We start from the raw sequence: 14,719 nt of genomic DNA on the forward strand, positions 1-14,719 counted from the left end.
GATCAGGCAGCTAATAGACATGCACAGGAGGAAGAGCATGGCTATAAACACGGAAACCAGAGCAGAGGAAGGGATGGGGTTTGGGTTTAATTTGAAGTTCAGTTAGGCAGATATTCTTAACAATATATAAACTCTGTCCCTAGCCTGGTTGCCTCTCCATAAGATGCTTGGAGCTCCAGCAGCAAGAGAGAGATGTTGCTGATATCAAAGGCTTCTTAAAGGGGAAGCGGGGGAAGGAAAACCTGGCCCTTTTTATTGAGTGATCAAAGGCTGGGATTTGGCATTACACAGAGAATTATTTAAGATCTTTTCCCAGAGGGACATCAACCTGAAATTCCCCAAGGAGGGCTGTGATCAAACACCATGTTATGTCTTCCCCTCTCCCTAAGCTCTGCCATAGCACTGAAGTCCTTTCCAGCTAGACTACATGTGCAACGAGCCAGAGAATCTCAGCTCACCGGGTCAGCGCATCGGAGCAGCGAGGTTTTACGTGCGTTCTGTACGTGGATTCAGCCAGCATTAACCCACAGCTTTCTCCCTACAGTGGGGAAACTCGGCGGGTTCTTAGCTCTTAGCCTGCCCAAGCAACGTACAGGCAACCCCACGACCTTCCCTGATGTTCGGAACCAAGCCAATAGTGGCCACAGGCCAGGCCCTCGAGCAGCCCCCAGGGCAGAGGGAAGCAAAGCGGCAGCCAGGCTCCCTGCCCCAGGAACGGCTCCGTTTCCCCCAGCCGAGGCCCGCTGAAGTGTGAAATTAAAGCCGTGATAAACTCCTTGCCCAGCCAATTAGGTGGCGTCATCTCTCATTACTGCTGGATACAAGAAAGACAAAGGGGAAAGGGAGGTGGCAGGCAGGGAAGGAGAGCATCGCTGGTACAGGACCTGCTGTGCTGGGGATGCTGGGGGTCTCACAGGGCACTACGCCCGAGCTCCACGCAGTGGGCTCACATAGCAGTCGGGCACGGCAGAGCAGCGAGGGGAAGAGCCCGATGTGCAGCTTTCTCACTCCTTCTTCCCCCACTTTTTGCACCCGCACGGCCGGAGGAATGGGGGCAACCTACCATCCTCACAGGGCCCCATCCTGGCAACCTCAATGCTCTTCTTCTGCTGGCAGGAGGCCACCTGCAGTTCGCACTGGTTGTCGTAGGTGAGGCCATCGCTCCCGCACACCGGAGCCAAGGGCTGCCTCTCGCAGCGCGGGCACACGCACTGCCCACCCACGCACTTGCTGCCGAAGGAGCACACCGTGCTGCCGCAGGACTCTGTGGGGTGAGAGGGAGGAACCGCGGTGAGACGTTGGCGGGAGCTTTGTAGCCAACGGCCCAGTGTCCCAGAGCCGGGGACCACTAACGCCATGTCCTCAAAGGCAAGGAGAGAAGTCCTCCTTCCCCAGAGTGGTTTGTTATTGCTTATTTAAACGGTACAAAGACTCTGCAATGGACGGGTGCCAGTCCTGAACATTTCTGATTCCCGTCAGCACCCACAGGTGTTGTGTACAACAGCTTTTTCTAGGACACCAGTAAGAAATCCCATTTACTCTCATGGTGTATTCTGACTTCAGCCGCCTCCTGCTCGCAGTGCCCACAGAGCACTGAGAGTCATCTGTCACACTCGATCGTTCTTCTCGCCCAAATTTAAAGAGGATTTCCATGCACAGTTCAGCCCTGGAACACCAGACCCAGCTGGACAGATTTTATGAGGCTCAAAGCATTGCTTTTACTGAAGTAGTTATTGTCCTAATGAAGAACCCAGGCAGGGCTTTTAATTCATTAAGAAATTAGCACAGACAGTTCCCTGGGCTGGGGAGTGGAGAGGAAACACATGAGCAAAGATGAATTAACCCTCAGGGGATGGAGGGATGGGAAAGCTACTGAGATTAAATGTGTGATCAAATAGACCCTCAATGCCTTCCATTTTTGTGGTAGCTATTAACGTGGTTTTTAGCCCAATTTCTTTGCTTGGCCCGGACAATTAACAAAGAGGGCAGGCACCACCTATGACACATAACTGGGGCTAAAAAGGAGAAGTTGCTTGAGAGAGTCAAAACGCCCAATTCTTGCGAAGCTGAAAGGGAAGACCTCACCAGTCAAGGTGAAAAGCCTCAGGCAGGGTCTCCAAGTGACCAGCCAGGAACTGCAGCCCAGGGCCAGGCTGCTGGGTGTCCCTGGGCAAGCCCTTTTATTCTGAAGCCAATATCCTCCTGGGAAGTCCTGAAAACAACCAATAAAGGCACCAGGAGGAGCGCTAGGGATGCTCCCCACACATCCCGACCCCGGAGTTTCTCTGGTGCCTCCCAGGACTGGCAAACCCATGGGCTATGAGTGCTACAAATGACTGGTGAGCCTTGGATGGCCATGGCCAGGCAGCTCCGCGGGGCCCGGGTGGCCAGCGGGGCCGAGCTTCCGCTCTCCGAAATGCCACCAGCAGGAGTGAGACGAGTGAAGAAGGGGACCTTGCCAGACTCACTGCAGTCTCCTTGGGCAGCCACCAAAATGTTCGTCTGCTGCGTGCACGCCCGGACGTGGAGCTCGCACTCGCTGCCGTACGTGTTGCCATCTGTGCCGCACACGGGCTGAGAGGAGGGAACGCACTCCGTGGGGCACACGCACCTTCCCGTCTCCGCCTCGCAGATGGCCCCAAACTGGCACTTGCCACAACGGTCTGCGCGGACGAAGAACAAAAAGCGGTAGGTTAAGACAACAGGGCAGGCAGGCATCGCTGTCTAATGAAGTGCCAGAGCAGAAATAAAACCCCACCGCGACCTTCTCCCCCAAGTCGAGCCCTTGCAGACGCCAGGAGCAGGAGCACCCAGGGCGCAGCGCAAGGGAAGGAGCCGAAGCGAGGGAGAATCAGGCTCAGAGGCAGAAAGGCAATAACTACTCATAAAAGCCGTCAGGGCCAGGAGCAACCGTGATGAAATGTCACCGGAGCTGTAGGCCATTATAGCTAAAGAGGAGGCAGGAGAGAGCGTGGGGCTGAGTGCCATTCCGAGGGGTGGTAAATCAATCCCAGCCTTGGGAGGAGGAGCGCGGCATCCCAGGCAACAAGCGGCCAGTCTCCCAGGGGAGAGAGGCGGCAGGATTCACAGGTGGCAAGGCAGCGGGGCGGGAGGAGGTCGTCTGCCGAGAAAGGGGATATTGTCTTCCCCTCGTTTATCAGGGTGCCAGCGGCGCTGGACGCACCTAGAACGTAGCACCGATTCAGTGCGCCCTGCCGCCTCCCCCAGCGGGGATCCTCAGCCTGCCTGCTGCAAACACACGCACAGCACACGCATGCAGGCTCGGGTCAGAGAAGACATTTATCTTCGTAATAACTCACTCGCAAAGGAGCTATCACTCGTTGCAGGAGAGAGCGGACTCCAGCCAGCGCATCTCCCGACTCCTGGGTATTTAGTGATTCACGGCTTCATTTTCTCCTTCAGACAAACACCCCTCTTCCCTCCCTGCCATTCAGTTCATGAGGAATTTGGCTCAAAGATGGTTTTTCTTCTTTTTCTTTCACACAGCAGCTGCTGCCTTTGCATGGGGGAGGGAAGATGCAACAACCCCCTGCTTGGTCCGTGCAGACTGTTGGCCGGGAGGTTTCCATCTCCAGCCCAAAGCTTGCAGCCGTGCCTGGGCTCTGCGGGTCAGGAGAGGGGCTGCTCAAGGCAGCCTGCGTGCAGACAAGGGCGGCTCGTTCCTACAGGGCACTCAAGTGCACGTGCCCAACAACTGAAGTATTTGCATCCTTCACTGTTTCTCCTGTAACTGCGTGGAGCTGGCACCAGCATTTTCTGACCTGAATCCCGCTGGGCCCTCTGCTATGCTGCAGCAGGGAGCTCCGCGGGTTGGAGGGGGTCTTCCTTTTCTGAAGGAAGGGTCTTTCTTTTCTCTGCTGCCTCAAAGCCCTTACAGCTCAGGAGCATGTTCCCCAAATAGGACTACACAGCGCAGGTCAGTGGGGAAATGACTAGAAGGGATCAAGCCCAGCTTTGACGGGGCACTGCTATATAGTGGAGAGACAGGCACCAGCTCCTGATACCCGGCCTGAAGGTTAGGGGCAGAAAGACTGTATTTGGACAAAACCACAATGAGCCTTGCCCTGCCTAAACACCCTGGCAGATTTTGTCCCGGGAGAACCCAGCTAGCCTGGGCTGTGCTTGTGTGCAAACACTTTGCGACTGGCAAAGCTGCGCTGGCACAAAGAGAGTTTCCAGATGGAACTGCTGCGTATGGGTCTAAGTTGCATATGCGTGGCGGGTTCTCGCTAGGGAAGAGGATGAACCCTGCTCCGTGGGCGAGCTTACTTCATCCTGCGCCTCCAACCCAGCTGCCTTCTCACCAGGGCAGCTTACGGGGTAAGGTCTGCTGGGTAAGGGGACAATGCTGGCAGCAGTGCCGGGGCTGGCTTGCACAGGAGGGCAACTCACACCTCCCTTACCCTAAGGCTTTCCCCACTGCCTTGCATCCCTTGGTGAGGGAAGGCAGCGTTCAGGCTGGTTACTGCATTCTCTCCCCACATCCCTCTCCTGCTGAGCCTGCTTTGTTTTTAACCCACCGGACAGTGGGAAAAGGAGCCCTGCAGGCAGCAGCCGTTGCACGCCGTGTCACGCTCGCCCCGCACAAAGCAGGTTTCCTGACACACCAAACAGGCAGCGCGTGAGCTGAGCAGGGTCTCTCCTGCCCTCCCGGCTACGTGGCAGCAACCAAAGCCCAAATACAACCCCCAAGCCCTCTTTCCCCGTGGCCAGGACCACATTCACGCTTCAGGCACTGCCTGCTCCCAGCAAGCAAACGTGGGCTGTGGCCAACGGCACGAGGAGGAGGAACCGCCAGATGATCGGCTCTTACCGCAGGGCCCCTTGTGTTTCACTTTGATCTCTCTCTTGAGGACACAGGCCATGGAGTCGAGCTCACAGGGGTTGCCATAGGTGCGGTTGTCGGTGCCGCACACGGGGTCGTAGCGGCCCTGGCACACTTGCTGGCACTCACACACAGCCTCCTGGTTCTTCACCACGCACGTGGCCCCGAAGGTGCACTCCACGCTCAGGCAGGGGCTGGGTGTACCCAGGTCTGCAGAGGGGACAGGAGAGAAAGGCACTGGTCTCAGTCCACTGCTTCCCCAGCTCCCCCAGGGCACTGTGCACAGCAACGCATGCCAGCATCCCCAGCCTCAGGCCCACGCCTGCCTCCCCCAAGCCGTGGCAAACGCACAGAGCTCCTGGCCTCGGCACCAGCCCAGCCCCTGCACCCTCCATGCCACCCCGACATGCCCGGCTCAGCATCTTCCCCATGCTCGGCAGAGGTTAGGGATGGGAAGCAGGCACAAGATCTTCTCCCTGAGCTCCATGAACGGGACTCCTGCCTCGTCTCCTCTGTCCCATCCCCATCCCAGCTACGCTCTGCCCCGAGGGGCCAGCCAGAAGTGGGATCAGCCCCGCGGGTTTCTGCACCAAACCCCGATGTCTGGGTCTCCCCAGCAGCTCACGGCCAGCAGCAAGAACAAGCCTCCTGTGCTGAGGGAGGGCAACACGGACTGAGGCTGCTCGTTGCCGGGAGGGGAGCCGGCACTTCTTTTCCCGGGCCTGCCTGGAAAGTCGGATGTGAATGGGGCAGGGCAGGAGGCAGCAGAAAACCCTCTTTAGCGTGGGTCTTGGTGCCTCCAGGATACTCGCTACATCGTCACGCAGTACCTGGCACCAGCTGCCAAACCCTCAGTAGCCAAAAAGTTCACAGAGGGATAGCTCCCTTCACTGAGGCCCACATCCTCGGAATCGCACTGTCCCCTGAACAGCTGATCCTAATATTCCCTGTGGCGATACCCAGGAAGACCCGGCTGAAGAGGACACCTGCGTTCAACTTCACCGCACAGCCTGGCCCTCTCCTCTCCCCAGCAGCTCAGCTCCTTTCCCCTCCTCTTGCAAGCTGGTGTTGGAAAGGCCAGGGAGCTGCTGTGCGGCAGGATGAAGAGACCCGGTGTCCTCGCTTCAGCCCAGTCCTCGGGCATCTGGCTCCAGAAGCAGAGCCCTGAGGCTCCCTGGGGACGGGTAATGCCCCACAGCGTGGGTTGCAGGCTGAGAGGCAGCAGTCCCCTCTGCTCCCAAACTGGAGCTGCTTAATCAAAGTCAGCTGAGCAGGCGGCACCTTCCCTGCAAGATGAGGTGAGCAGCCAACCCTGATGGTGACAACAAAAAGAAAAGGCTGCATCCGACTCCCTGGTAGAGCTCTGCAACTGCTCGCGGGGAAAGCCCTGTGGTTCCACCCGGTTCCCAGCCCACTTGCTGAAGGCAGGCGTGTGCCCCTCCGGGAATGCCCTCCACCTTCCAGAAGCCAAGACAGGCGGCTAAAAGGTAGGACTGGCCACGCTGCTGGGGAGAGACCCAGCGCTGCCCAGTGACCCCTTCTTGTGACTCAAGACAAAAGCCCTGAGGACCTGGGGCAAGGAAAGGACACAGATTTAATCCATGCTGAACACTGACAAGGACACGTGACAAAACGTATGTGGGGGACGGACGATGCAGCCAAGACTAGATGGATGCAACGGGCAGACACAGTGCAAGCCCCACCACCACCAAACAGCGAGGCAGGCACAGAGCCGGAGCGCGGCGGGAAAGGCAAAGCCCTCCAGAGCCTGCTGGCGTGGCACAGGGCACGGGGCAACAGGTCCGTTTTCCTCCCCTGCTAGGACCGAGGTGGCATCTCTGCAGAGCAGGGCAAGGCTTGAACCCTCAGGAGCCTGGCTGCGTGCTGTCAACCAGCAAGAAAACAGCCCATAGCATGGGCACAGGCAAGCCTGCATTTTGGATTTGGCTCTTTGGGAAGTACCTACCAAGTCAAAACTTAGAGCCAAGGGTCTGCAAAGGAACAGGGAAGAGGGGGACAGTTCAGGCGCATGGCCACTACTTCAACCCAGCCTTTTCAGTTGTGTCCCCAACTTCCCTGCAGCTGAAGAGTTTGTGAGCAGTTCCCAAGGACCAGGAGCTGATCCCTGCTGCGCTTAGCCCTGTGATGCTGCTCACATCTCCTGCTTGTGTTGCACTTTTTTAAAACAACATCCGTACCATAATCATGTCCCCCGAACACACAAAGACACACGCTTGCGTGGAGAAAGCACCTCTGCTGGACACAATTAGGCAGTAAGGATGCAACGAGCTAGGCATGAAGCAAATATGTTTGCTCATTTGAAATCCAAATTCACACTCTTGTCTTGGGGAGCAAGGGAGAAGGGAGTGAGAGTGCAGGGAGGTGCCAGGCCTGATGGAGAACACTGTCCTGACATTCCTTGCCCTTCTTAAGCAGGCAAACCTGCAGAGATGCAGCACATGAAGTTCCTTCGCAGCCTGAATCTCAGCCTGTGAAATTTTGCACACAGCCTTGGGCACCGGCAGACATCAATGGGGGTTTTGGCACCAATTTTGATGTGGGTGGATATAACGAGGACCTACTGAGCAAGGACCTTAGGCTGTGCTATAATCAAGACCTGCTTTGATTCCTGGCCCTTCTCCGTCTTGTAGGCAGGGAAACCGAGGCACAGAGCAAGCAAAGTGCTCATTCTGCACCCTGACTGATTCAAGGACACGATCCCTCACCTGCTGCCGAGCTTTGCAGAAACCTAACCAAGACCTGGGACCTGGGGACACTGAGCTCTTCTGCAAGCCTCGCCTGTGGATGGCTGTGGAGAAGAGTCTCTGAAGCCGCTTTGTAACTCATCGCACCCCATTGATCTGTGCCCATGACACCCAGCGGGCTCCAGCACCAGCTCCACAGGGACATAGGGGAGTTTTCCTAGAGAAGAACCACATCCGAGCACAGACAGCTCCTCAGTGCTTCCGAAAGGCAGGGACTGCCTCGCTGGAAGCTGGGGAGGGGAGCTGCAGTCCCTGCAGAGCCACTGCCCACTGGACTTGCGCAGACAAGCATGACACACGCTACGGAGAGCAAAGGGACAAGCATCACAGTCCCAGGCAGGCAAAAATCTCTGGGAAGGAGGAGGTGGGGAAGAAAGGGGGGTTAGTTGGGGGCAAAAGGAGAGGTAAGATCAACCAGGAGCAGTCCAGACTGAAGTATCAGCCGAAGAGGGGCTTGCTAAGGAGTGGGGGGCTCACAGCACCCACCTCTGCTCCCACTCTCATTTGCCTCGAAGGGTCAAGCCACAGCAAGCATCGGACAAGACCCCACTGCACTGCAAGGCATTTCCATTCCAGCAGGAAGTGTTTGGGGTGAGGGATGGGAGCAAAACCAGGGCAATCTCTCCATCCCGGGGGCTCTCAAGCAAAACTAGAGAGGTGGGGAGCAGTGAGAAGAGGCCAGGACTGTCACTGGCTACGGAGAAGGGGAGAAAGCCGACCTCCTAGCAGAGATGTCCGGGTAGGGAGCAGAAGGGTGCTGCGAGGACACAATTCCTTCCTCCAAACAGGCAACACTGTAAAACACAAGACACAGACGAAAAAGGAAAGAGAGAGAGAGCAGAGGGAGAGAGAGAATGGGGCAGGGGAGAGAGCAGAGAGAGGCAAGGAGGAAAAGACAGAAGCAACTACAGACACCTTCCCTCCACCTCCTGTCCACATCGGTCTCATCCCATTCCTTCTTTCTCAGCTGCACCATCATGGTGTCAAAGCAGAGAAGGATTAAAAACAAGGCCTGGACTGTTTTGTTTGGCTTTGCCTCCTTTGCCTTGCTGCTGGAAAAGACAGCAGCAGAGCTTAAGAGTTCATTAGACAGGTACATGCGAGAACTTAAAACACTGCAACCACACTAATGGCCCGTCTTTCAATTCCTCCCCTTCCTTTCCCCAGCTCCGTGCACCTCCTGCATCCTCACAGCACACAGAGGCACGGATGAACTCGCCACGCTCCCTGCCCTGGGGGCTGGATGCAAACAGAGCCTGTAGCTCCCTCAGCCCCTGGTCTCTTCCAGTGCCGAGTGTCCCACGAGTCCTGTCCCAGCCTGCGCTGGTGGACTGCACCCTGCATCCCAAGGAAGCCTCGGCCAGGAGGCCAGCCAGGAGAGAAGTGAGCACCACCAGCAGCGCTCATGCTGAGAAGACCTGTCTTGACACACAGGCTGGCAAGCAACATCATCACCCCATCCCTGTTTCTAAATCTGTTTCCCATCTTGCATCGAGCCTGAACCGGTGACACACGGGAGGACGTGCTTTCTTTCCAAAGGGCAGCACTGAGCTCAGAGAGAAGATGGGGACCTGATGGGGAGGCCAAAGGCTTGCCCACACCTCATGGTGGTTTGCTACGGGGCTGCCTGGAGCCGTCACGTGGACTTTGAAATCCTAGCTTTGGCAGACAGAGCCCCAGCTTTGATTTACTTCCCCCAGATTACGAGCTTTGTTTGCTCCTACTCCACAAGGACGTAGCTCCTGAAAGCAGATGTGTGCATCTGCCGTCCTCGCCTGGAAGAGAAGCTGGGGAGAAGCTACAATAAAAGAGAGTAAGATGGAGAGAGGAACAACAGCTGCATGGGGACCGTATCCTACTGTCCACTGGCCTCACTCCACCGAACGTGGTGGAAATGATGCGCGTCTGACAGCAGGGTAACTAGCAGCACGAGTTCTCTGCTCACCCTAGAAATTTGGGAAGCCTTGGCAAGGGCCTGACTCTAAAGCAGGTACGGGGAAGGGTTTGTAGAGAGCCCAGGGCACCAAGGCCTGACCACTCAGTTGCAAAAAAACCACCTCATGGCCCCTCTGCCCCAGAATCCCAGCCACAGGCACCTCGCTTTGCCCCCACCCTCACCAGGAGCATCCCTGTGCACTCCTGTGCCGGTCCCAGAAGCTGGTCACACCTCCAGCAAAGCTCCACATTGGCACAACAGGGTAGGAAAAGGAGAGCCAGACTTGCCGGCGTGCACAGCTTCCCGGCAAGGTTTCTGGTTGCCATCCAGCACCGGCTCCCTCGTGGCCCGGGGAGACAAGAGGACTGAAAGGTGCCTCTGTTGCCCTCCCTGTAGGGAGAACTTGGGGAACCGACTCCTCATCATTCAACCACGAGAAAAGCAGTGAAATGGACGATTAAAAATAACAGTTGTGATTATATTGAGTGTGATTTTGGGAGCCTGACAAACAGTTTTCAAGCAGCTGGGCCTGGCAGCATTAAAAACCTACTGCAGGAGCACAAAGCCAACAAAACAGATCCGCAACATGGGGCCTAATTTCCAAGTACTTCAGGAGGTTTGATACAGCTGATACCTTAGAAAACATCCGCTTAAAATAATAGGACACAGTTCTAGATCTAGTAAAAACCAATTTGAGCTGAAATGAACAGTTCTTCCAACTCATACAAATCAATCCAGTGACCGTGTTCAACCTCCTTCATTTTCTGTGCAATAATTTTAAAATTGGATGTTCCCAACATCCTAGGGGCCCGAAGCCCCGTCCTATCACATACGCCTGAAAAAGCGTCCACTGGAAAGGTCAAAAGCTTCTCCCAGAGACGAGACAAAGACACGGCGGGACCTCCAGAGAGCGGGCACGCTGGGAAGAATTCCTTACGGAGAGTACCTGGAGCTGAGAGAAGCAGGCAGGCATGGAGGGGGAAGCATGGAAGGAGCTTAGGGACTGGCACTACCCTGGGAAGAGAAATGAATGGCGTGGGCTGCACAGGAACTGAGCGGTGGCGAATGTGCACTTGGCCGTAGCGGTGAATGAGAGAAACCAGCTGGACATCACAGACACTTTGGTACTGTTTAAACAGAAATGATTCTTCCCTGTGTTACTGAGCACATCAGACAGAGACAAGACCAAGGAGGAACACATGCGCACACACATACACACACACGAGGACTGCTGGAAGGAAAAAGAACAGGGAGGAACGGATATTCAGGGCTTGTCGGTCGCAAGACTGAAGAGAGCCTGTGGCTTGCTCAGATGGTGGGCACCCACTCGCAACTTACCTGCAGCTTTCCAGCACCAATGCGAGCACCGCTGCCTGCACGGAAGGGACTGACGCAGGCTGGGCTTAAAGTGGCTGCTGGGGCTGGGAAGTGAGAGGTGTGGGGGTACCAGCATTCCTGCGGGCGACCAGCCCGGTGGCACCAGTGCTTACCACAGGGTCCACTGTGCTTTACTGGGATGGCAGCCTTCTGATGGCACTCGGCCTTCTGGCGCTCGCAGTCATTGCTGTAGGTCCGGCTGTCCCGGGCACAGACGGGCCGGTAGGCACCATCGCAGGTGATGCGGTCACAGGAGCAGCGAGTGGTGCCACGGCGGTTCAGGCAGACAGCGTTGAACTTGCACTCATCCTTGCATTTGTCTGGGAGGAGAGAGGATAGCACCGCTCGCGCCCACCGTGGGGACAGAGGAAGGGGGTATGCTCTCCTTGCCGAGAGCACGGCACGGAGCAGTGGGGAAGATCAGGAGCCCAAACACTCCTGTTCCCTGGGAAGCAGAGAGCTACTTACCCTGATGCTGGCACTGCCCCGAACGCACCTTCTGGATCTCCAGTCCCCGGATGGCCCCCGAGCGCCCCATCACGCACTCGTTGTCGTAAGTCACCCCGTCATCACCACACACAAGCTCCTTCTTCGGGGGACAGTTCTCGGGGCGGGAGAGCAGGTCTGCCCTTCGGGTGCGGGGGTTCACCCGGCAAACACGGTTCATGTCATTGAGGACGCCTTTACAAGGGTCTGCGCACAGAGCCAGAGCAGACCGTTAGGCACACTCAAGCCCTGCCCAGAGAGCTGCTTCTTGGCCTGCCCTCCTCCGTGCCGGCTGGCCCCAGGACCCTCCGTACCTTCCCCAGTGGCACTCAGCGTGTGCTCATCTCTTCCTTCAGGACTGGACATCTGTAGGGCTCTGCACACGTAAGGACTCATTTTTTACCGAGCTGCACACGCAGAGGATGTGTGCCCTTTCCACAGTGACGGCTGCATGGGATGAGCTCTGCCTTTTTTCCCCATCCTGAGCTGCCTTCACTCCCCTTTGTCTAGGGGACAGGGCTCTCTCCCCTGACCCAGGCGAACCTCCTGAGTCCAAGGGGCATTCGCTGGGCATTGCAAGATGCTTGATTCTCCCATCCCACTCTCCCTTTCTATGCTCCCTGTCTTCCCAAAGTACTGGAAGAGCCCTGAAGGCAGTCAGGGCCACATGCTGCCTTGCCCCACTGCTCTAATCTAGGCTTATCCGGATCACCCTCTGATGAGCTGAGCTCACATTAGCATACCAAAGACATGGGCAAAACAGGTGCCGACTGCTCACTAATCCCTACTCTAGCCCTGGGTTTTCCTCTTCCTTGCCAAGCACGGTACCTGCAGAGTGCTGATTCACTGCTTGCAATTGCAGAAACACCATCAAATGTTTCCACCCTTTAATCTTACTAGTCTGAAATCCCTGCATTGACCACAGTCCCAGGCTGACAAGAGGAGGAAACAATACAGTACCCCATCTCCCCAATCTCTCGCAAGGAGGCGAGGAGAAGGCTGGCCTAGGACAGGGTTACAGCTGAAGTCTTTTGCTTTGTCCATTTTCGCACATGCAGTAATCATGGAAATGAAGCAGACGAAGGAGCTCCCGCAGGACCTACCCAATCCATCTCCCATTCCCCCTTTGGCAAGAGCTGCCCGTGCTCACTGCTGCCCTGCAGTCACACCAGCAGACAGCCAGGGACGTGTTACCTCCCTGGAGGCCTCTACAAACCCCAACAAAATCACAAGAACATCTTGTGTGGACTCAAGGAGCTGTGGGTAAATAAGGCTGCTGTAGCGGGGGAGGGATGCGGTACAGTCGAGATGGGGACCGCATCAGAGGGGTTAGGGATGATGCAGGCACACAGACGTATCTCAGGGACTGCACGATGAAGATATTTGAGATGTTCTCTGCCCGCACCGCTCATCCCCACTCTCTCCGCTACCTTGCGGTACATCCTCCTGCCTTACAGCGCATCCAACAGAGTCCAAATACTTCAAGTATTTTCAGGTTCTATAGCCCAGCTGCTCAACCCAGACTGCCTGAGTTTCTGCTGACGCCCAACTAAAATCAGGAGGACCTCAAAGGAGCAGTGAGGCTCAAAGCCTACTCTCTGCTCTAGAAACCTGCAGCACCCAGCGTAACATCACCTCTTTCGCACCTCCCACTTGCACCCATCTTGTCCTACTTGGGACTGAGCAGTGAGAGCGCAATTAAAGCTCTTCCAGTTTTGCAGCCTGCCCAAACACACTCCCACGCTCCTTCCTCCGGGGACAAACACTGGTCTGGCACGTGCCCTGGCTGATCTCATGGTTTTCCTAATGAATACAGTTGCTTTTAATTACCAGTATCCACAGCCACCATGAGCCAAAGAGGAAGCCATCCCTGGAGTGGCAGGACTGTGTTTGCGCTCTGGGATCCGTGCCTGTCGGGCTCCTTTAATTAGAGGGAACTGCCTGCCCGCAAGCCCCGGGATGCCGGCTAGCAGCAGGCTTCTTGCCAAAAGCAGCAGCCGGAGGACTCCAGCCAGGGGAAACAGCAGGAGGGAAAGGAGGTGGCACAGATGTTGCAACTGCTCTCTAGGTCAGTGGGTCCCGAGCAGAAACACCCGCAGCCAAATGCTGCGGGGGAAAGCGCTAGCTTGTTCTGAGTTTTAGAAGCCGTCACCCACAGACTGACCTTTTTCTGCCCAGCCCGTGTTTTTGAGCTGATGACAGCAGGTGTGTGGGCAAGTTTTTCTCCCCAACTCTTACCATTTCCCGCTGGTCTGCCCTCAATACTCCTGACGCAGGGAGAAATGTTTTTAAAGCAATACCCACGGGGGGCGAGGGGGGGACGACAGGGGACTCACCACAGGCGCCATCGAACTTCTTGAAAACGTTCTCCTGCTTGTCGCAGGCGTGCTTGTTGAGGTCGCACTCGCTGCGGTAGTCTTTGCCGTCGCTGCCGCACACCGTGCTCTCAGGGACGCCGCTGCAGGACGACGGGCAGACGCACTTGGCCGACTGGCCGTCAGTGGAGCGGACACACGTGCTGCCGAAACTGCAGGTCACCTCCGCGCAGGGGTCCTTGGAGCCTGTGGGAGAGAGGACATCAATCCCAATGTCCGTGGAGGCAGGCTGGATCGTGGGGCTGTAGGATCAGCTCCAAACCCACGATACGTGAGGAAGGGAGCTCACTCCCCACCTGGCACTTCAGGCGGAGCCCCTCCTTTCTAACCCTCTCAGCCTCACTGCTGCAAGCTCCCTTCCCTGCACATGCTCTCCGAGAGCCTCTTGCTTCAGCAAAAGAGCAAAACAAGGGTCCTTAAGGCACCTCCTGCAAACCATAATTAGAGGAAGAGCTCAAGGAGCAATTTCCTCACTGGCAGGGAAGGGCCAAAATTTATTTGCCAGCTTTTTCTGCCTTTTTTTCCTTTATTTGTCACCTTTTTATGATTATTATTTTAAATAAATCACTTGGCGCTCTCTCCCCTCTGACAAGAGCCCCAGCAGGAGTACCGGGTGCAGATTTATCGCAAGCCAGTGCGCCGCGTGAGAGAAAGGTCAAGTTAATTTACTCTGAGATGAGGAGACTGGGGTCTCATTTACACAGCTCCTTGCTCACAGCTGGTGAATGCCAGGCTGGGGAAGGGCTTTCATCAGCCCACCCAGCCTGTGCGTATGCCTGGTCCCTCCAACTCCGACTTCTAGCCGTGGCAGATGCGATCCACCCCGGGGAAGCAGTGTGGTGCATCAGGGAGAGCTGCCCAAGGCAGAGGGCTGTTCTCCACTGCGCTGCCACGCACCTCTTGAACGGCCTCGGCCATCGGTTTGCCTGCTTGT

At 56.3% G+C, this 14,719-nt stretch overlaps 1 protein-coding gene across 5 annotated transcripts in view; it reads right to left on the reverse strand.

Moving 5' to 3' along the window:
- Nucleotides 1-14,719, reverse strand: part of AGRN (agrin) — a 126,113-nt gene that overhangs the window by 30,827 nt on the left and 80,567 nt on the right. For 4 of the 5 annotated variants that reach the window (XM_075027283.1, XM_075027284.1, XM_075027287.1 and 1 more), the window contains 6 exons: nucleotides 13,747-13,971; nucleotides 11,393-11,617; nucleotides 11,038-11,244; nucleotides 4,835-5,056; nucleotides 2,469-2,663; nucleotides 1,064-1,264 (listed from right to left, as the gene is read on the reverse strand). In XM_075027283.1, coding sequence (XP_074883384.1) covers nucleotides 1,064-1,264; nucleotides 2,469-2,663; nucleotides 4,835-5,056; nucleotides 11,038-11,244; nucleotides 11,393-11,617; nucleotides 13,747-13,971 — 1,275 coding nt within the window. Of the gene's footprint in view, nucleotides 1-1,063; nucleotides 1,265-2,468; nucleotides 2,664-4,834; nucleotides 5,057-8,330; nucleotides 8,674-11,037; nucleotides 11,245-11,392; nucleotides 11,618-13,746; nucleotides 13,972-14,719 lie in introns of those variants that run through there. The other variant, XM_075027288.1, reaches the window with a different exon arrangement.

This window comes from Buteo buteo, chromosome 5 (genome assembly GCF_964188355.1).
Source record: "Buteo buteo chromosome 5, bButBut1.hap1.1, whole genome shotgun sequence".
In the NCBI taxonomy this organism is placed as follows: Eukaryota; Metazoa; Chordata; class Aves; order Accipitriformes; family Accipitridae; genus Buteo; species Buteo buteo.